Raw genomic sequence first — 21,329 nt, 5'->3', positions numbered from 1 at the left:
TAATTATACTACCTTCGATTTTTTTTAGTTGCAATTTTAAAATATTTTATATCTCTTAAATGATACCCCAAAGTTGCAACTAAAAAAAATCGGAGGTAGTACATAAAATTGCATTATATCCGACTTGACCACCTATCTCATCTCAGGCATGCGAATCTCAATTATTGAACCCTCCCCTCCATCCCCCAACTTGGTGAGATTCAAAACTTAAACAAGGTCAGGACATTTATTATTCATGAATCTCATGTTAATTAGTACTCATATTATCACTACAAGATATTATATCAAAGAGGGCAATTTAAATCGCCCTCTTAAGTTCAAATTTTGCCCTATTAGGTAAAGAGGGCGATTTTAAAATCGCCCCCAAGTTGCCCTGTTAGCTTCGTCCTATTAGATTCAAAAGGCATAAAAAAATTTTCGCCCTATTTGTTAAATATCAAAGAAGGCAAAAAATTTCACCCTCTTTGATCAAAATCAAATAGGGCAAAATTTTTGCCCTCTTTAATTGAATCAAGTGGGACGAAATTTTTTTTTGCCCTGTGTAATCAACTCAAACTAGTCAATTCATATGTAACATTATGGATTATGTGAAAATAATATTCTAAATTCTAATAACGACTTTTCTAAGTTCAATATATTAGAAAAGTAAAGAGGAAGAAAAAAAAATGATACATAAATAACATTTTGAATTTTCATACAATGAAAAGCTGTAAAAGCTACTCCGTAAAAATCTAATATATATATATATATATAAAGGAGAGTTTTTCCCCGAGTTTTTAGAGAGCTACGTAGGATTTAATTTTTTCAACGCGTCACGTAGGATAATAAATTTTAGTGGTAGCCAATTAAATACGAGATTATTAATTTCTTTTAGAATTAAATAATTTAACTGACACGTAAGCAAAATTGACGAATGAGATTTTAAAGTTTAAATTAATTAAATATAAAATATTATCTTTTGATATCAGAAATTTTATCTAAATATATATATAAAAAAATATTTTTAAAAATTCAAACAAACCGTGCATCGCACGGGCTTCATCTAGTTTATTATAAGAGTCTTTATTTTCTATATATATAGTCAATATAGATGTCTTTCCAAACTTTGGCCCATAGAAATCACAACTTAGAATAATTCTTACAATCCGGATCTTGAATGCTACATATAGATCATCTTTACCAGTTTGACGTACTAGTAGTCTAGTACCAATTATATGATGGTACTCTAAACAATATTGTTGTAAGTTGTGGTTGTAACTTGTTATACCATCTTTAATCAAGTTTAACTTCCATCTTCAGGACTATGAATGTAGCTTGAAATGATGAATTCCAATATCATCTAGGGAGTTGGAGAAAAGGCGAGTGAGGTTCTCTTCACTTGAGAATTCACGATAAAGAGGCGGATTTTCTTCTGATATTAACTCTTTGATTGGACCATATATTTTCTTAGATGAGAAACGGCCCTGAACAAAAAATGGAACGGAAATCCTAGGTACAACGTTGTTCACGGTTGATCTATGGTAGACACTTTTCAATAAGTCATTCGATACAATCTGAAAACACATTAAAAATAATAATAATAATAAAGTATTAGAACTAGTTTAGATTCATGTACTATATTATAATAATGTTGAACAAGCTAAAAATATTCAACCATGTATTCCAAACTTAGAGCTTATAATTAAAATTGAAAAATAGGAATGATACCTGAAGTGCATCTCCAATGTTAACAATCAAGGCGCCAGTGATAGGTTCAACATTAACCCATTGGTTTTCATGAAGAACTTGGAGACCCCCAACTTGATCTTGTAAAAGTATAGTGATGAACGTAATATCAGCATGTCCACCAGTTCCTAGGGTCAATTGTGGCTCTGGACAAGTCGGGTAGTAGTGGCAAGCTAAAGACCATCCTTTGCTAATATCAAGTTCTTCAAGATGTTTTGGTCTGAGTCCAAGACCCATCGATAACAACATAAGTATGTTGTTGACTAACTTAACCATATGGTCGACATACTCTAGTGTCACATCCCTGCAATAATAATATCTTTTTTATACTTCCTCCGTTTCTTTTTAGTTGATACGTTTCTTTAGACATGTTTGTCAATTTACATATTCAACCATTATTAAATCACAAAACACGATCAAAAAAGAAAGTGTGTGAATAGTACTAAAGTCAAAACGTGTCAAAAAAAAACGGAGGTAGTATATTAAGTGAAACTTTTAATACAAATAGCAACATGAATTAGTACTAGATAGAGTAGATACTATATATAGTTTAATTAATAAGAATTCAAAAGACTAACTCACTTGCATATTTGAGGCAGCTCTTGAGGATCAACTTCACCCGTTAGAGCATTGAAATAGAAAGTATCCCTCCAATTAGCAGCTTTTGATTGATACAAGTCATGGTTAGAAAGAAAAGAGACATTCTTTGTGAAAAAATCACGGCTATAGATTTGCTTCTTAGCCTCCGCATCTTGCTCATGAAACATTCGAACTCCTTCGATCATCTTTTCCAACAATTTCAAAGGAATCCCATGATTTACCACTTGAAAAAATCCCCATTTATGAGATGCTGAAATGATTTCTTTTACGATCTTAGCAGTTTGATAATCACTTTCACCAACTTGAGCAAGATCTATAACGGGTATACTTATATTTTCAGCATTTATACCCAAATCCTTAGAACGATCCTCAAGCGGTCTAACAAACATGCTAGGAACTTTTTCTATTCCTCCATCTACCACCCCCTTTACCCCGGTTTTTTCTTCATCAAACGCCTTAAGATCGTTAGTTCGATCATAATTACTTTGCGTTTCATTCATGTTACCTTGGTTGCTCATTGAAATATTGAATCTTACAAGCTTTTTTTTTATGGAAGGACCGTATGAAATGGATTGGAGTTTCCTTATTTACTTTATTTGTTTTGGACTTATTAGGAATTAGTGAGTGCATAGAGAAATTATGCCTAGTAAAACAAATTTATAGTCAAGTGTAATGCATTTAGCTTTTCCACTCACATAATTTATGTGCATTAACAAAATATAGATTAGTCTAAGGATTGGACTTGATTGACTTAGTCTAATCCATGTGCTTTTCATATGCATTAACGTTATTAACAATCTATACTATTAGGAGTTCCTATCTAAGAGAGTTTATGTACTACATGACACCCTATCTTATACAAATGTTTTACATTCAGATCATTTCACATGCCAACCCTTCAATAGTAAACATTGTTGTTGCTAGGAATTGAACTTGTGACGATCATTCAAATAAAAAAATAAGAATTTTTATCACCATTAATATTTCAATATAATACTTCGTAGGTGTAAAGTCTTACAAATATATGTTAGACATGTATATCTCCAACACCTTAATTGTAATCCAAATTGTTTTGAACAAATAATATTATACCTCAATTCATTGCAGAAATAATAATACTACCTCCAATTTACCAAAATAGCTAATTTGACAAAAGTATTTACCAAAACGGCTAATTATAAAATTTAATTCCCAAACTAGCTAAATTTATTAATTTGAAAGGATATTATTATTTTTTATATTCCTTTGATCTGAACCGTTTCGGTTCACTTTATGTTTTTTTTGTTTTATTTAAAAAGAATTAGTTTTTTTTTTTTTTTTTTATGTTAAAGAAGGAATACAAGTCATTTCTCTTCTTCATCATAATTTTTCAAATTATAATTATTCACTTGAGTTCAAGTAGTAGTGTAGTACAGGATCTTGGATCAATTGTTATTATGATTGTTATTATTATTACTAGATGAAGCCCGTGCGATGCACGGTTTGTTTGAAATTTTAAATATATTTTTTTTATTTATGTGCTACTTTGTTATATATTTAGATAAAATTCATACTATCAAAAGATAATATTTTATATTTAATTAATTTAAGCTTAAAAATCTCATTCGCCAATTTTGCTTACATGGAATTTGAATTATTTAATTTTAAAAGAAATTAGTAATCTCTTATTTTATTGGGTACAACTTAAATTTATAATTCTACATGGCGCGTTAAGAAAATTAAATCCTACATGGCTCTCTAATAAATCGGGAAAAAACTCTCCTATATATATATATTAGATTATTTATAGTATTATAATTATTTATTTGTCAAAAAAAAGTACTCTATAATATAAATATTTGTTATTACGTGATTGCTGGTGGCATGGGTGGTGAAAGAGATGGTGGTGGCTTTTGTGGTGGTTGTCGATTGGGTTTGTCCCTTATGAGAGAGAGTAGGCTATGTGAGGATGGTTAACTGCAGGATAAGGGTAACTTTGTCTCTTCATAACTTTTGTTGGCGGTTTTGATAAAAAAACATTGGCGGTATTTAGCGATTCCCAATAAAAATAAAACCAAAAAAACAAAATAATATATATATATATATATATATATATATATATATATATATATATATATATATATATATAAAGTGAACCAAACCAGTTCAAAGGAAATAAGAAATAGATAAATTCCTTCCAAGTTAATAAATTTAGGGATCTTTCAAAACAAAAGTTAATAAATTAGCTAGTTTGGGAATTAAATTTTATAATTAGCCATTTTTGTAAATACTTTTGTCAAACTAGCTGTTTTGATAAAAGATCCCAATTTTTTTTAGTTACAACTTTGGGTCTATGCTCGGAACCTTATCTATTCTTGCATCTACCACCCCTTACACCCCGGTTTTTCCTTCATTGAATGTAATTAAATATTTGATTCGATCATAACTTCTTTGTGTTTCATTATTCATGATGCTATGGCCACTCTTTGAAGCTTAGAAGCTTTTTTGTGGAAGAATAGTTTAGAATTGAGTATTTTTAAGTAGAACATATACAAGTAAAATTATTACAAAAGTTGACGCCACCTGAGTTCTCTTATTATTAACGTAATGCATGTGATAATCCATGTGCATTAACAAAATTTACAAAAATCAAGAAAAAAAAAAATGACTTATTGAGCAAGTGATTATTCACAAAAAGTATATTTTTACATTCAAATTAGTCAAATTGTTCACCTTGAAGCTCCACAATCCACATGGAACAGATCCAATTTACTTATTAAATTGGGGTGATTATTTCCTTCAGTGTACAATTGTACATAGATCGCATCTATATATTATAAAAAAATAATATATACTCCCCCGTTTTTAAATACTTGATCTATTTTTCTTGGGCATGTATGTCGAGCAAATCTTTGATCAATTATATTTTTAATTATTAATAAGTATAAATTCTAACAATTGAAAATCTATATCTATATACTATACTAAAATAACAACCGTTAATGTCATCATTGCCTACGTGTCACTTTTTTATTTAATTTTTTCCCTCCAAAATGCAAGGATGATGTCATTTTTTTTTTCTTTTTAAGCTCCCTATTTAACATAGCTTTGAAAATATATTCATTTAAATATTTAAATTTTAAATTTTGGATTTTCTACACATATTATGCTATTTAGTTATTTACGAGTTGTTAAATATGAAAATTATGAACTTTCGTGAATTGTAAATTCATATTTAATTAGAAATTATTTAGGAAAAATGAGGAAGTTATTTTCTTTTAGTACGGGTTAAAAGTTTATACAGAGTAGTTCAATTCTTATTTTAAAATCGTGCATCGCACGAGGTTAATCTAGTTAATAATATATTTGTTGATACGATTCCAACAAATACCCACGTACAATACTATATTTTTTCTTATGTATAAACATAAACATTAGTCAAAATATGATAAATAAATTGTGCAAAAAGTAGGAATGGAGAAGTATTTAAAAACGAAGGGAGTATGGTGTTTGAGATACTCTCAATAAAATGGCCTTTGTATATTATTACTCACTCTATAAATCATTCACATTTCGATGGAAAATTTGCAAATTGCAGCAATTTAAATTTTGTATTTTGCAAATTGCAGTCATTTAAATTTTTTTTTGCAAATTGCAGCCCAAAAGTTCGTATAAATTGTAAATTGCAGCCCAATTCAACTTTTTCATCGGTTTACATGTTGAAAAATTATCGTTTAAGGTTTTAGGGGCCATTTTAGTTCTAAGGGGTCTCAATTGAGCTCGAAATTAGCAAAATAATAACGTAAGTGTCTCATTTTTACAGTTTTCCACAAATCAATATATTTTTTTACGTAAAACGAGACACTTATGTTATTTTTTTGCTAATTTCGAGCTCAATTCAGTCCCTTAAGAACTAAAATTGTCCCTAAAATCTTAACCGAAGATTTTTCGACATGTAAGTCGATGTAAAAGTTGAATTGGGTTGCAATTTACAATTTATACGAACTTTTGGGCTACAATTTACAAAAAAAAAATTTAAATGACTGCAATTTGCAAAATACGAACATTAAATGGCTGCAATTTGCAAAATTTTCCATTTCGATATAACACTAGATTAGGTTTCATGTTATGCATGGTAATATACTCATAAAATATTTGCATAAAAAATATACTCATAAAATATTCTTTCCAAGAATCCAGACAAAATTACAAAGATGCAACAAACTATCACTGTGCATAGCTTACAAATAATAGTATTCTTTTTTTTTTAACACAAATAGAAGATATATATAGATTAAAAGGCTATAGCCTTGATATTTACATTATACATCCCATAATATATACAAGGAAAATTGATGTAGCAGCAAAATAAGCCTACTAAAAAGGCTAAGAGTAAGGCCGAAACTGATCCCCTATAGAGAAAAGTATATACATCAGTAATTATCCAAAAGCTAAGTACTTCCATAACTGAATTCTAAAGACTGGCAGCATTCATCTGAAGATCCCAAAAGCTAGCAATATCTATATCAACATCCATAAGCAAAGAGAAAGAACCTCTGCCTCTAGTGAGTTGCTGCTTCTGCAACATTTGCTTTCTTTGACTCGTACAAATCAGAAACACACTCTGGAACCAGATAATGTGTCTTGTAACCAACAGTCATCTCTCGTCCAAATACATCAAGATGATGAGCCAATTCATTCCCTTCTCTTGGGATATGAGTAACCACAGCAACCTCAAACTTAGACAAAACAGCAGCAACATCACAAATAGCTGCGGCTAACTCGTGATGAGGATTAGGACCTGATGTCATTAGCATATCACGAAGGACTTTGGCATCAGTTTCAACTATCACCTTTTTTATCCCCAAATCCATTGCAATAGATAAGCCATCATTCATAGCATAGAGCTCAGTAAGAAAAGGTGAAATTGCATCATATTTGCATGAGAATCCCACATACCACGAACCGTCAGACCTTCTAATTACCCCTCCTCCAGAAGAGACAGCAGAATTAAGCCAAGCACCATCCGTATTTATCTTGAAAAATCCTTCTCTAGGTGCCTTCCAATCGGAATTGGAGGAAATCTGCTCCTTACCCTTCCTGCTTTTGCATTCCTTAATCGGATTCCAAAGTTTCTGATTCACCTTGTTTTCTATCATGAGGGAAAGTCTTTCTAGGCACAACACAAAAATATAAGATGACATTGGATCTCCTTGCCTAATACCCCGTGAGGGAGTAAATTCAGAAGTGATCTCTCCATTCCATAACACTTAGATTTGAGGAGATGTAATGCAAAACATAATCAATTTAACAAAGTTCATAGGAAAATTATAAGCAATTAGGGTTTCTTCAATAAAATTCCACTCCAAACTGTCATAAGCCTTAGTTAGATCAAGTTTGAGAGCCATTATGTTTTTTCCTATCTTAGCTTTATGGAAAATATGAGACATCTCTTTGATTATGATAACATTATCCTCAATTCCCCTTCCATGAATAAAACTGGACTGAAGAGGACTAACCAAATTATTTAAAAAGGATCTAAGCTTAAAAGAAATTAACTTGGTGATCAACTTATAAGCAGTATTACATAACCCTATTGGTCTGAATTAAGTTAAATTAACCGGATTATCAACCTTAGGAATAAGAGAAATATAAGATTTGTTGATCTCCGGATTAAAAGAAGCATTAGAGAAACTATCAGCACATAACTTGTACAAAATATGACTCAAAGAATCCCAGTGAGCTTGGAAAAATCTTGGTTGAACACCATCAGGCCCTGGACATTTCATTGGCTCCATACTAAACAAATAATAGTGTTCTATTGACCGGTTTTATACACAATATATGAAAATATATTCTATAATGTGAATCTGTAATTATTGGCCCCCACTACGATGCTGTTATTTTTAAGCTGTTAGAAATTATAGATTTTGTCTGGGCTTGGCTTGACCAATTCTCATTTTTTTTTTAAGTTACGGAAGGAGATTAGGTATGTCTTCTCGTAAGACCGTGACCTAATCTATATATCGAAGAGTAAAAAATAAGAAAATTTATATTCTAGAAACAGATCTATATCTTGATGAGTCGGAGTAAAATAGCCGAGAGAGACAATATAATCTATTACCCGATTCCCTTCAATTGTGACATCATGAACTAACATAATTTTGTGGGCTACTCCTAACTTCAGGCCTAAGCAGATCCCCAAGATGTCTTGGCTTTTTATGCAAATTTTAAGGTGTAACACGCTTATATTTTTAATATTTAGTAGAGCTGCCAGTTCGGGTAAACGGTTCGGGTAAGAGTGGGTCGGGTCAACTCGGGTCGAGTCAATTGGATTAATTCCATAACCTATGCGGGTCGGGTCGGGTCATGCTTGAGTCGTGTCACATAGGGTCATACTTCTTATCGAGTTTGGGCCAGGTTTAGGTCGGGTTAGGGTAGTTCTCGGGTTCGAGTCGGGTTCGGTTCAAGTCAATAATTTGCGGGTTAGAATCAGGTCGGGTCATTCTCGGATTTGAGTCGGGTTTGGTTCAAGTCAATAATTTGTGGATTATAATCAAGTCGGGTCATTTTCATGTTGGGTCATTCTCGGATTCAATTCGGGTTCAGTTCAAGTCAATAATTTGCGGGTTATAATTAGGTTGGGTCATTTTCAAGTCGGGTCATTCTCGAATTCAAGTCGGGTTATATTCAAGTCAATAATTTGCAGGTTACAATCAGGTCGGGTCATTTCCAAGTCAGGTCATATTCGGGTTTAACTAACTATAAATAGATAATTATCATTTTTATCAAGCTAATTATTTCCTTTCACTATTATATATATGACAAAATACTAGGGAACTATAGTTTATACTTTCGGAAGAAAATCATCTCCTTTGACCATAAACAAATATATATACTATATTTAACTCTTAAATTTGAGGATGATGCTCCTTTCTTTAACTTGCCTAGACCGACTTGTCTCCCTCGACAAAATGCTTTGATCAACAATAAAAAGGTGGTCTAAATTGCATTTAAGGTGATTTGAAATCGGGTCAGGAACAATTGGGTTGAATTTAGGTCGGGCCAATAACAAGTCGTGTTAATTTCGAGTCGGATTAGTAACAAATCGGGTTGAATTTTTGGGTCGAGTAAGTAATAGGTCTGATAAAATTCGGGTCGGATCAATCACAAGTCGGGTTGAATTTGGGTCAGGTTAATAATAATTCGGGCTGATTTCGGGTCGGGTTTGTAATAGGTTGGGCTAAATACAGGTCGAGTTAGGAACGAGTCGGGTTGAATTCAGGTCAGGTTAGTAACAAGTCGGATTAAATTCGGGTTTTGACGGGTTATGATCAATTTCGGTTCAAGTCAGGTTCGGTGCAATTAATAAAATTGGTCGTTGTAAACCGGTAAATTGGTCGTTTAACAGCAAATTGGATGGTTCCACACACCCAGTTAGACTCCCGGAGGGTATTAGGGACCATGGTTAACATTTCGGCAATTTTTATTTTCGGGCGAAAAAAAAAGTTAAAAAATTCTAAAATTGAAGGCCAATATCCACGTTTGTTAAAATTTTTTGGAGGTTTCGGGGCCCAGTATAGAAAAGTCTTGATATTTTAGTAGATAAATCTATGGGTCATATAATGCCGTTTGGAACCATATATGATCATTATATGTTGTCATAAATGTTCATAATATGCTTGAGTTAATGAAATCCGTGAAAGTTGTAAACCGGTAAATAGCCGTTTAAAGGCAAATTGGATGGTTCCGCCAACCCAATTGGACTCCCGGAGAGTACTAGGGACTAGAGGTGGCCAGTGGGCCGGGTTGGACCCAGCCCACCCTAACTCGCACGGCTGGTGGGTCACGTGGGTCCGACCCGGTTTCAATCCGGCACAGCTCGGATTTAATCCGGGTTGTGTCGTGGGTCCAAAATTTTCGACACAACCCATTTCAACCCAGCTCAGTTTAACCCGTTTGATTCGACCCAAATCGCACAACCCATTTTGACTCATTTAATTCGACACACCTAGCCCGTGAACCCACCTAACCCGACCCACCTGGCACAACCCAGCCCGCACGGCCCACCCGCACGAATGACCCACCCAACCCGCACGAGCCAACCCACCTAACCCGCACGCATGACCCACCCAACCCGCACGCATGACCCACCCAACCCGCACGGCCGGCACAACCCGCACGGCCCGCACAACCCGCACGGCCCGCACAGCCCGCACAATTCGCACGACCCGCACGGCCTAACATCCATTTTAAAAAAAAAACGGCTAGTTTTTTGTATCTAACGGCTAGTTTTTTAAGTGTATGATCATCCATTCTATTTTTCCTATAAATACCAATTCCATTTCACTCAAATTTCCACACAAATTCAAGCTTTCTTTCTCTCTTACTTAAAAATTCTTATTGTTCTCAAATTCTCAAGTGTTATATAGAGTTATATTTTTGTTAAAAAAAATCTCCTTAATATTATTATTAGTATTCTTAAGATTCTAAAAAAAAAAAGTTCTTCTCCATTTTATAATTAGTAATCATACAAAAAAAAAAAAATGAGCTCAAGAGGAGGAATGGGAAGGAGTCAAAGTGGTGGTCGAAGTGGTAGCCAAAGGAGTGGTGGTGCAAATTTTTCGTATGAAATTAATACGGAAAATTTAAACCAATTTGTCAATGAATATGGAGATTATGGTTTAGGAGATAGGCAAAATATTCAAACGTCTCCACCACAACATTTCTCCCACGAGTCCCACCAATCATCAAGTTCAACTATGCCACCTCCATCGCAACCAACATCTCAACCTTCATCTCAAGGTAATTTCTAATTAAATTTTTATTGTTATGAATATTTAAAAAAACTATTATTAATGATTATAAAGTTAGTTTAGTTTCCAATTTTCTATGATTTACAATTAGTTAATTACCATGAAAAATGCGTTTAAATAAGTATAATTAAAATATTTAAAATTTAAAAGCTTATTTTCATGAATAGCATTTAAAAATTAATTTTAATAATTTGATTTATGAAAGGTGGTGGCGGTGAAAGTAGAGGTCGAGCACATTTTTCTTGGGTGTGGAAACATTTTGAACGAGTTGAGGTCACACCCCCGGGATGGCAACCTGGTCAACCAAAGAGGTTCACGTGTACATGCCTAGTTTGCAAGGCGCTAGGTGCAAATGTCAAGTCGTATAATTGGAAAACGGGAGATGGAACCGGAACCTTGAGTCGGCATTTGCAAAATAAACACGACTTGTTCGAAAATGGCCCCCGTCCTTCGGGGGGTGGCGTCCAAACACAATTGGGTGGATACATGAACCAACCCGGCGGAGGTACACCTTTCATTTATAATAAAGATAGAATGATTGATGAAATGAGTACTTTAGTTATTGCTAATGAATACCCTTTTAGTTACGGTGAAAATGCAAACGTTGAGCATTTTAATAAAGTTGCATTACAACCTGCATTTACTCGTGTCCCCCGAAATACCCTAAGACGTTATACACAAACTTCTTATTATAAGTATAGGAGTGGTTTGATTGAATTATTTCGTACTTTTGATGGTCGTGTTAGTTTTACAAGTGATACATGGACTTCTAGTTTTGGCGAACCTTTTCTTTGCATTACTGCTCATTGGGTGGATGATGATTGGTTTATTCAAAAACGTATACTATGTTTTCAAGCTATGGAAGAAAGGCATACCGGTTTTAACATCAAAGTTCGTATTTTGGATTGTTTAAAAGAATTTCACTTGAATAATAAAGTTTTTTCTTTGTCTCTTGATAATGCAACTGCAAACACAAAGTGTATTGACTATTTGAAAAATGACTCCGAGTTGAATTTGTTGTTGGGTGGTAGTCTCTTGCATGTTAGATGTTGTGCTCATATTTTGAATTTGTCTGTTCAAGAGGGTCTCGCTGAGTTGCAACCATTGCTAAACCCAATTAGAACAGTTATAAAATGGATTAGGATTACTCAGTCAGTTAGAAGAAAGTACATAGCTATGTGTAAAGAGAGAGGTCTTAAGAAAAGACAATGGTCTATTGATACCCCTACCCGTTGGAATTCTACTTTCAAGTTGTTGAGTGATGCTATAAAGTATCGTGATATTTTGACCCAACTTTACAATGAGACTCGTGTTGATCCTACTGAGTTAATAACCGAAAGTCATTGGACTAATGCTTCTTTTGTTCGTGATGTTTTAAATGCTTTTGATAGTGCAACTCATATTTTCTCTTATATTTATGAGCCTAACGTTCATTTAGTCATAATTGAGTGTGTTAAAGTTGTTCACACCATCGAAGAGCATATGAAGATTGATGGACTTCGTCCCGTTCTTGATAGCATGAAACGTAAGTGGCATACTTATTTTAGTGAATTTCCAATCATTTATGGAATTGCTGCTATTCTTGACCCCGGTGTCAAAGCTGAAGGTTTGGAAAATCTTTTAGAATTTTATTATACAAGTTTAAGTATCGATTATGATGTTAGTGAATATATTAACAAATGCAAATCTGTTTTGGGAGACCTTTATGATCATTATGCATCTATTTATGGTTTTGATAAAATGGTGGCAAGAACATAAAAAAAGTTTTCCTATATTGGCGAGAATTGCAAAAGATATACTTGCAGTTCCCGCTTCATCTGTTGCTTCCGAGTCTGCTTTTAGTGCAGGTAGAAGAGTGTTAGATGAAAAAAGATCTCGCTTAACTCCGGAAAGCATTCAAATTTGTGTTTGTAAGAAAGATTGGGATCAAGCTGAAAGAAGAACTCAAGGTTTAAAGGAAGACGAAGACGATGAAGATGATCCTGTGATGATATTGGAGTCGTCAACGGATGATGCAGCTTCCGGGGATGATGATGCAACAAACATGGGTGGCTAGAAAAGTCTAAATCAGGTACGCTAAGAACTACGTGGGCTTTGATTCTTTCGGGATACGTAGGCAACTTATTTTTCGAAAATTACAATTTAATTGCAAAATTAAATTTTAGTTTTCTAAAGATAGGTCCAAGCCCCCCCCCCCCAAATTTCAAAAGAAGTACAATATAAGAACTACGCTGGCTTTGATTCCTTATTTTATAATATAAGGATACATAGGCATCTTAATTAAGAGCAAGCCATCAAATTGTTAATTTTGTAAAAATTAAAACACCACACAACCCACCCGACCCTAACCCACGAACCCACCCGACCCTAACCCACAAACCCACCCGACCCTAACCCACCTAACCCACAAACCCACCCGACCCTAACCCACTAACCCACCCGACCCTAACCCACCTAACCCACAAACCCACCCGACCCTAACCCACTAACCCACCCTTCGACCCACCCTAACTCACTAATCCACCTTGACCCGTCTAACCCACGAACCTAGCTCGACCCACCCATGACCCGTCTAACCCACAAACCCAGCTCGACCCACCCACGATCCGTCTAACCCACAAACCCAGCTCGACCCACCCACGACTCGTCTAACCCACGAACCTAACCCTGGTGTGTCCAACTTCTCCGACCCAACCCACGACCCGGCCCACCCTACCCTACGTGTGTCGTGCCGTGTGTCATGAAACCCCAACCCGCGACCCACCTAACCCTAACCCAGCTCGCACGACTCGCACGGTGGACACATCTACTAGGGACCATGGTAAACATTTTGGCAATTTTTATTTTCGGGCGAAAAACAGTCAAAATATTCCAAAATTGAAGATATCCACGCTTTTTGAGAAATTTTGGAGGTTTCGGGGCCCGGTGTCGAAAAGTATTGAAATTCAAGGGGATAAATCTCGGGGTCATATAATTAAAATGCCGTTTGGAACCATATATTATCATTATATGTTGTCATAAATGTTCTTGGTGGGCTTGGGTTAATGTAATCGGTGCAAGTTGTAAACCGGTAATATAAATTGGTCGTTTAAAGGCAAATTGGATAATTCCACCCACCCAATGGGACTTCCACATGGTATAAGGGATCATGGTAAACATTTTGTTAATTTTTTTTTTCCGGGCGAAAAAAAGTCAAAAATTACAAAATTGAAGGCTTATATCCATGCTTTTGAGAGAAATTTTGGAGGACTCGAGCCCCGGTGTCTAAAAATCTTGAAATTTTAGGGGATAAATCTCGGGGTCATATAATCATTATATGTTGTCATAAATGTTCATGGCCTGGTAGGCTTGAATTAACACTACTACAAAAAGTTAAGGCCTTTTATCGACGCTAAAAAGCGTCGAAAAATTATTTCTCGACGCTCTAAAAAGCGTCGAAAAAACGTGAGTCGAAAATATACGAAGCGTCACAAATATGTATTTCGCGAATTATCCCAAATGTGTGTAGTTTTTTAGCGACGCTTTTACCAGCCCATATACTCAATTCTAGCGACGCTTTTTGTTGTCTTGCGTTTATTCGTGTCAGCCTTTGGTATGACGGGAAACTCTTTGAAATTTGAAAATGTGCAAATATGTAGACATTAAAAAGCGTCTAGAATTTTTTAAAGCTTTTTTTTTAATTTTATTAAATTATTACCATCATACATACATACATTATAGTTATATAAATTTATCATATATTAAATTAATAACATAAAAATTAAAATAAACAAATATTCTATATAACTAGATTTAAAAAAAAAATACAATAATTAATCAACAATATATAATAAGAGTACGTAGTTAATTAATTACCAAATTTTTAAAAAGAAAAAATAAACACAAATAATAAAATTTAAAAAAAAATGTCGTATATTATATATAGTAGCTTGTCCCTAAATAAATACATCACTAATATAAGACTAAAACCCAAATACATAGATGATGGCCTTATAGACAATATAGTCGCTTGTCTTGACGCTCAAGTGTCCCGGCCTATTCTCTTGTTGCACCTACATTGCCTTTTCCAATCTTCAAAAAAAAAAAACAAAAAAAAAAACAAAGTATAAATTAGTACATTACACAATATAGGCTCAAGATTCATAATCGACTTGAGACAATAACAAGGACATTATACTTTAATCTAGGCAATTAATTATGTACAATGCACATATTTAAATCTGTAAAGTAGGTCTATAATTATTTAAGCTTTCTTGTTGTCCATTAGAAAGCTTAAGAGAGTTATTGTGAAATAGAAGAGTCTTAAGTTGTATACTATTGAGAAAGCCAATACTGCAAGCTCTACTCCTCTGCATTCGATTTCTGCAGTAAGCAACAAATGGAAAGCCCCTTTTATTGGTTTCTATAAGCTAAATTCTGATGTTGCTCGTTTTGCCAATGATGATATGACTGGTTTGGGTGGGGTGATTCGTGACTCAGTGGGTGAGGTTATGGCTGCTACTTGCTGGTGCATTAAGGGCTACTATGAGGTGGATGTTGGGGAAGCTTTGGCAGCCAAGTATTGTCTCTCCATTGCAATCGAGTCTGGCCTGAATAGGATCACCTTGGAGACTAACTCGATGAAGCTGTAAAGTATTGGTTGACTAGCCCTTACATATAAAAATCAATTTATTTTCCTAAAACTACAGATTAAATTTTGAACAGCTATCTCTAGCTTCAAAAACTAATAACTCTAACTTTTGATTAAAGCTACCTCCACCACTAAAAGCTACCCCAAACACTACATTATCAAATATGTTCTCATATTTTTTTGTTAAGTAGTGGTTTGACACCAAAATTTACACAAATCCACAACTATATACTTATAATTTTCTTTCAATTCCAAAACTTCAGACTAAAATTACAAAAATGCAACAAATTATATTTGGCTCAACAAGTTAGATGACCAGGTCTCAAACACACATAGGGATGGCAGTGGATCGGGTTAAATGGGAGACTCACCCCATCCTCGCCCAAGTGGGGCGAGGATGAAGGGAGGTTTGGCGGGTGATGGGGCGGGGATGGGTATAAAATGTGTACCCTCCATGGGTGATGGGGCGGGTATGGATTTTAGAGTAGACTTGCCCCATATCCGCCCCGCCCCATACCCACCTTATACCCGCACTATATTTCTTTTAGAAGAGTTGAGAATTTATAAAACTTGATACCCCCTAAGACCCAATAAGCTTGAATAGTGAAAGTCCCAATTTTCTTAACCTAATTTGAAATAATCAACATTAATGTGATACAATAGAGCATCATGGCAAAGGATTTGGGACGATTTTGGGGCGAGTATGAGGTGGGTATGAATATCCAAGTGGGTGATGGGGCGGGGATGGATCATATCTTGTACCCGGTGGGGCGGGTATGGATGTGGATATTGTACCCGCCACGGGTGGTGGGGCGGGGATAGGTATAATATTTTTAGGCGGGTATGAGTATGGAGGTACTATCATCCGCATCCGACCCGCCCTATTGTCATCCCTAAACACATATGCTATGAAGCAAATACATACTTGTATATAGCTAGTAACTAGTAAAGAAAATTATTATACAATACTATAAATAAAGAAATTAAAATATTCCCAGACAAAGATCATGTAAGTTTGATAATTATGTAGCAAATTAACACAATGTTGTAATTCCATCTCTCTTAAAATTAGTTGCCATCTCTAGGATGTTGAAGTTTGAAATGATCAGTCCCAAACTCACCAAGAGATTTGGAGAAGAAGTATGTGGTGATTTCCTCGATTGTAAAATCCCTATAAATAGGAGGATTTTCTTTTGAGGTTAGCTCCTTAATTGGACCATATATCTTCTTTGATGAGAAATTACCACGAAAAAAGAACGCAACAGATGTCCTCGGTCCAACACTTTTTGCAATCACTCTATGGTAGACGCTTTTTAACACGTCATTAGTTATAATCTATCAAAATTGAAGATAAAATTTACAATTAGTGTGTCATCACAATGATATATATATATAAATAAAAATAAATTTATTACTCACTAATTAAGAAATAGAGCAATTAATTATAACTTAATAATAAGAGAAAAGATAATAAACCTGAAGTATATTGCCAAAGTTAACAATCAAAGCACTAGAGACAGGAGTAATATTAACCCATTTATTTTGGTGCAGAATCTGGAGTCCGCCAATTTGGTCTTGTAAAAGTATTGTGATAAATGAGTTATCAGCATGCCCATTTATTCCTAATGTCAATTCTGGCTCTGGACACGCTGGATAGTAGTGGTTTATGAAAGACCAACCTTTTTTACCTTTTGCCAAATTTCCAAGATGTTCTGGATCAAGTCCAAGACCCATTGATAGCAACATAAGTATGTGATCACCAAACTTAAGTATATGGTTGACATACTCCAATATCACATCTCTGCGCGCGCACACACACCCATACCAAACACAATATTACAAATATTTTCATCAAATAAAATTAATTATATAGCTAATGAATTATATTGATGATAATAGATGTAATGACGAAATTTGATCTTATCATCTAATACGTACCACACACGTGAATATGTGAAATTGTCACATATTACTAATTAAAGGGGCTAGAGTCTAGAATATAACAATATTGAATGTTAAATAATATGAAAAATTATTGAAAAAAAAAAAAAAAACCAACTTATGTTTATATTATGTTACATTGGAAACAAAAATTAACTCACTTGCAAATAGGAGGCAATTCTTGAGGATCAATTTCACCAGCCGTATGTAAAGTATTGACATACAAACTATCCCTCCAATTTGCAGCATTTGAATTAAACAAGTCATGATTTGAGTAATACATCACCCTCTTTGATTGAAAATCGCGACTATAGTACTCCTTTTTAGTCTCAGCATCTTGTTCATGAAACATTCGAGTACCATCAATTGTCTTTTTTAACAAATTCAATGGAATTCCATGATTTACCACTTGAAAAAATCCCCATTCCTTTGACGCCGAAAAGATTTCTTTGACTATCTCAGCAGTTCGATCATTACTTTGACCAACTTGACCAATATCTATGATGGGTACACTTAAATTTTCATCACAAGTTTCGAAATCCTTTGAACGATCCTTGGATGATCTTACAAATATGCTTGGTATACCTTCTGTTTCGGCGTCTACCAACCCTTTTACCCCGGTTTTTTCTTCATCGAATGCCTTGAGATCATTAATTCGATCATAACTACTTAAAGCTTCATCAATGGTGTTTTGGCTACCCATTGACTTTTGCAAATTTCCTTTGATGAATGTATACTGATTATGATGGGTTTTGTTTTGTTTTTAATTTGTTTGCTTCTTAAATAATTAGGAAGTTGACGTAAAGAGTAAAAAATCACATACGAATTATATAGGAAGATCAAATGCAAATGGAAGTACAATTAATAATTAAAATACGAGTATGCATCAATCCACATGCTTACTCATAATGTGCGTTAATCTCTATTGTACTAGATCTAAATGCATGCGATGTGCAATTATGTGTAATTTACATACTCCGGAAAACATTTTTAACAAACTCATACTCCTGTATTTCCAAAATATAGTACCAATTTCTTTTTATATAAAAATTAAAAAAAAAAAAAAATATTCTTGCTACATCTTCTATTTAACAATCATTTTTAAAGGTTTCTATTTTAAATGTCACTTGTAAAATAATTTGGTACCTATCTTAGCATGTAAAATTCTTTCAATTATTAATTTTATTTTGCATAATTTTTTTTCCGGTTTTTCACTAAAATTGAGTATGTCATAACAAGATTTTATTCAAAACTTAAACTTAAAACATTCTCGTATCCAATTATTAGGTCGATCTAATACTTTTCTATTTTGTTGTGTAAACAACGTTAGAAAAGACTTGTTTAGCTCAGCCCATTTAATGATTGTTGAGGCCCGCAATTTTACTTTCAATCCTATGATCAAAACGAAACATTTTGTGAAACCATTTACAATATTTTGTCAAAATTGAAATAAATAAAATTCGTAGTGGTTCAAAATATTGTACATTACACATGTGACATGCCATGTAACAACGCCAATAAAAATAAATCCACTGGTAACATGTTAGAAATACACATAGGTACCCAAAATATTTCCATGTACTTTTGATGATAATGCAATTTAATACAATGATCAGGGGTGAAGCATAAATCATCTCATCCAAAAATCCGATTGGCGTCTTCATAATTGTATCTTGAAATGATCAATACCAGGCTGATCTAGTGGCCTTGAGACAAAGTGTGTGAGGAACTCCTCGAGTGTAAATTCTCTATAGATCGATGGATTTTCTTCTGTTATTAGCTCCTCAATTGGGCCATATAACTTTCGTGATGAAAAAAGGCCTTTGAAAAAGAAAGCAATAGAAATCCTTGGACCTACCGTTTTTGCAATCACTCTATGATATACACTTTTAAGCTTGTCATTGGATACAATCTGAAATATTATGTAAAGTCAATATTATTTAATGTGTGACAACTCATATATATACTAAAACAATATTGTAATGAAATAGGCAAAAGATCGAGATCAAACCTGAAGTGCATCTCCAATGTTAACAATCAGCGCACCTTTTACAGGCTCAACATTAACCCATTGGTTCTCATGAAGAACTTGGAGACCTCCGATTTGATCTTGCAAAAGTATTGTAATAAAGGAGGCATCGGCGTGTTTGCTAGTTCCTAACGTAAGATCTGGCTCCGGACACTCCGGATAGTAGTGGCAAACTAAGTTCCAAGCTTTTGAACTTTCCAATTCTTTTAAACAGTTTGGTTTTAATCCAAGACCCATTGATAACAACATGAGTATAAGATCACCTAACTTAATGACATGATTGATATAATCCAGTATCACATCCCTGCAAAAATAGAGCTACCTTTTAGCAACATACTTCAAGAGTTGAAACTACAATATTAGCCAACAACAAATCCATAAAATAGCTCACTAATAAGTCACTAGTATTGATGAAATTGTGTATATATAAATCCAAATCAAATTCTAACAATTTGTTTTTATGAGGATAAAACTGATAAAATTTATAGTACGGAATAAGAGTAATAGATTTATGTACTTGGAAAAGGACTTGTAATCAAACCTGATATTGAATCTTGTTCATATCATTATTGCAGATAGGAATCAAGAGATTTTAAAACAAAACTATTACTCATTAAAGTGACCAATTAATCCAAAATCATGTATAGTATAATCAAATTCAAGCTCTAATTTTTTTGGGTTAACTTTTAATTATCTCCAAATTCAAGATCAAATGGCAAGATAACAATTAATTAAAAAAAAAAAAAAAAAAAAAAAAAACTTACTTGCATATTGGAGGTAACTCTTGAGGATCAACTTCACCAGTAAAAGTAGTGTTGACTGACAAACTATCCCTCCAATTAGCCGCATTCGATTTATAAAAATCGTAATTAGAATTAAAGGTGACAACCTTTGATTTATCGCGACTATAAAATTGCTTCTTACACTCATCATCTTGTTCATGAAACATTCGAGCACCTTCAATCATCATATCCAACACTTCGAAGGGTATCCCGTGATTTACCACTTGAAAAAATCCCCATTTTTTTGATGCTGAAACAAGATCTTTCGCAATTTCTATTGTTCTACTACTTTCATGATCAACATGAGCTAAATCTATTATCGGAACACTTATATCTTTTGGACATTTACTTAAATCTAATAAACGATCCTCGTGTGGTCGTACAAATATGCTAGGAATTTTTTTTGTTCCTTCATCAACTAGCCCTTTAACACCTGTTTTTCGAGCATCAAACGCCTTAAGATCGTTCGTTCGAGCATAACTCTCAGGTTGGGTTTCAATGAGGGTATCTTGGCTGTTCATTATTTTCACCCGTTTAAAATGGAATTTTGTTTTTTTTTTTTAAAATGATTGTGAGCTGGTTCAAAACTTCAAACTGCAAATTAAGGTTCCTTTAAAGCCAAGAGACTGAGTTCATTGACTTTATCGGTTAAAGAATTTTCCACCAAAATTAAAAATTTAAAAAACTCATACTTTAATGCGTGACAATACGTTAGATTCGATTATAATATACAGTACTTTTTTTCTTTTTTGGTAAGAGATTATAATATTTTCTTTTATTGGTAAGAGATTATAATATATTTCCCTTGTTAGGTATTCCCTCCATTT

At 33.8% G+C, this 21,329-nt stretch overlaps 2 protein-coding genes across 5 annotated transcripts; both read right to left on the bottom strand.

The window, feature by feature from the left end:
* Nucleotides 1-1,087: 1,087 nt before the first annotated feature.
* Nucleotides 1,088-21,294, bottom strand: LOC110693063 (1-aminocyclopropane-1-carboxylate oxidase homolog 1-like). Of its 3 annotated transcripts, none has more exons than XM_021870189.1 (3): nucleotides 20,485-21,282; nucleotides 1,708-2,029; nucleotides 1,088-1,553 (listed from the first exon to the last, which is right to left on the bottom strand). In XM_021870189.1, the coding sequence occupies exons 1-3, from the start codon at nucleotides 21,021-21,023 to the stop codon at nucleotides 1,302-1,304; spliced, it is 1,113 nt and encodes a 370-aa protein (XP_021725881.1). In that variant the 5' UTR covers nucleotides 21,024-21,282; the 3' UTR covers nucleotides 1,088-1,301. The 3 variants fall into 3 exon arrangements, with proteins under 3 accessions (XP_021725881.1, XP_021725884.1, XP_021725882.1); XM_021870192.1 differs by lacking the exon at nucleotides 20,485-21,282 and adding an exon at nucleotides 2,308-2,987; XM_021870190.1 differs by lacking the exons at nucleotides 1,088-1,553; nucleotides 1,708-2,029 and adding exons at nucleotides 18,999-19,603; nucleotides 19,703-20,024 and having other exon boundaries at nucleotides 20,485-21,294.
* LOC110693062 (1-aminocyclopropane-1-carboxylate oxidase homolog 1-like) lies at nucleotides 14,897-18,574 on the bottom strand. Of its 2 annotated transcripts, XM_021870188.1 has the most exons (4): nucleotides 17,853-18,573; nucleotides 17,227-17,551; nucleotides 16,872-17,085; nucleotides 14,897-15,191 (listed from the first exon to the last, which is right to left on the bottom strand). In XM_021870188.1, exons 1-4 carry the CDS (start codon nucleotides 18,392-18,394, stop codon nucleotides 15,142-15,144), a joined length of 1,131 nt encoding a protein of 376 aa, XP_021725880.1. In that variant the 5' UTR covers nucleotides 18,395-18,573; the 3' UTR covers nucleotides 14,897-15,141. The 2 variants fall into 2 exon arrangements, with proteins under 2 accessions (XP_021725880.1, XP_021725879.1); XM_021870187.1 differs by lacking the exon at nucleotides 14,897-15,191 and having other exon boundaries at nucleotides 16,658-17,085; nucleotides 17,853-18,574.
* Nucleotides 21,295-21,329: the final 35 nt, after the last annotated feature.

This window comes from Chenopodium quinoa, unplaced genomic scaffold (genome assembly GCF_001683475.1).
Source record: "Chenopodium quinoa cultivar QQ74 unplaced genomic scaffold, ASM168347v1, whole genome shotgun sequence".
In the NCBI taxonomy this organism is placed as follows: domain Eukaryota; kingdom Viridiplantae; phylum Streptophyta; class Magnoliopsida; order Caryophyllales; family Amaranthaceae; genus Chenopodium; species Chenopodium quinoa.
This window is presented reverse-complemented; position numbering and strand designations above follow the sequence as displayed.

Coding starts and splice junctions, on each gene's coding strand:
- LOC110693062 (XM_021870187.1), bottom strand. CDS start 18,394: ATGGGTAGCCAAAACACCATTGATGAAGCTTTAAGTAGTTATGATCGA. Junction 17,552..17,852: donor GAATTGCCTCCTATTTGCAA/GTGAGTTAATTT, acceptor GTGCGCGCGCAG/AGATGTGATATTGGAGTATG. Junction 17,086..17,226: donor ACTTTGGCAATATACTTCAG/GTTTATTATCTT, acceptor CAATTTTGATAG/ATTATAACTAATGACGTGTT.
- LOC110693063 (XM_021870190.1), bottom strand. CDS start 21,023: ATGAACAGCCAAGATACCCTCATTGAAACCCAACCTGAGAGTTATGCT. Junction 20,025..20,484: donor GAGTTACCTCCAATATGCAA/GTAAGTTTTTTT, acceptor CTATTTTTGCAG/GGATGTGATACTGGATTATA. Junction 19,604..19,702: donor ACATTGGAGATGCACTTCAG/GTTTGATCTCGA, acceptor ATAATATTTCAG/ATTGTATCCAATGACAAGCT.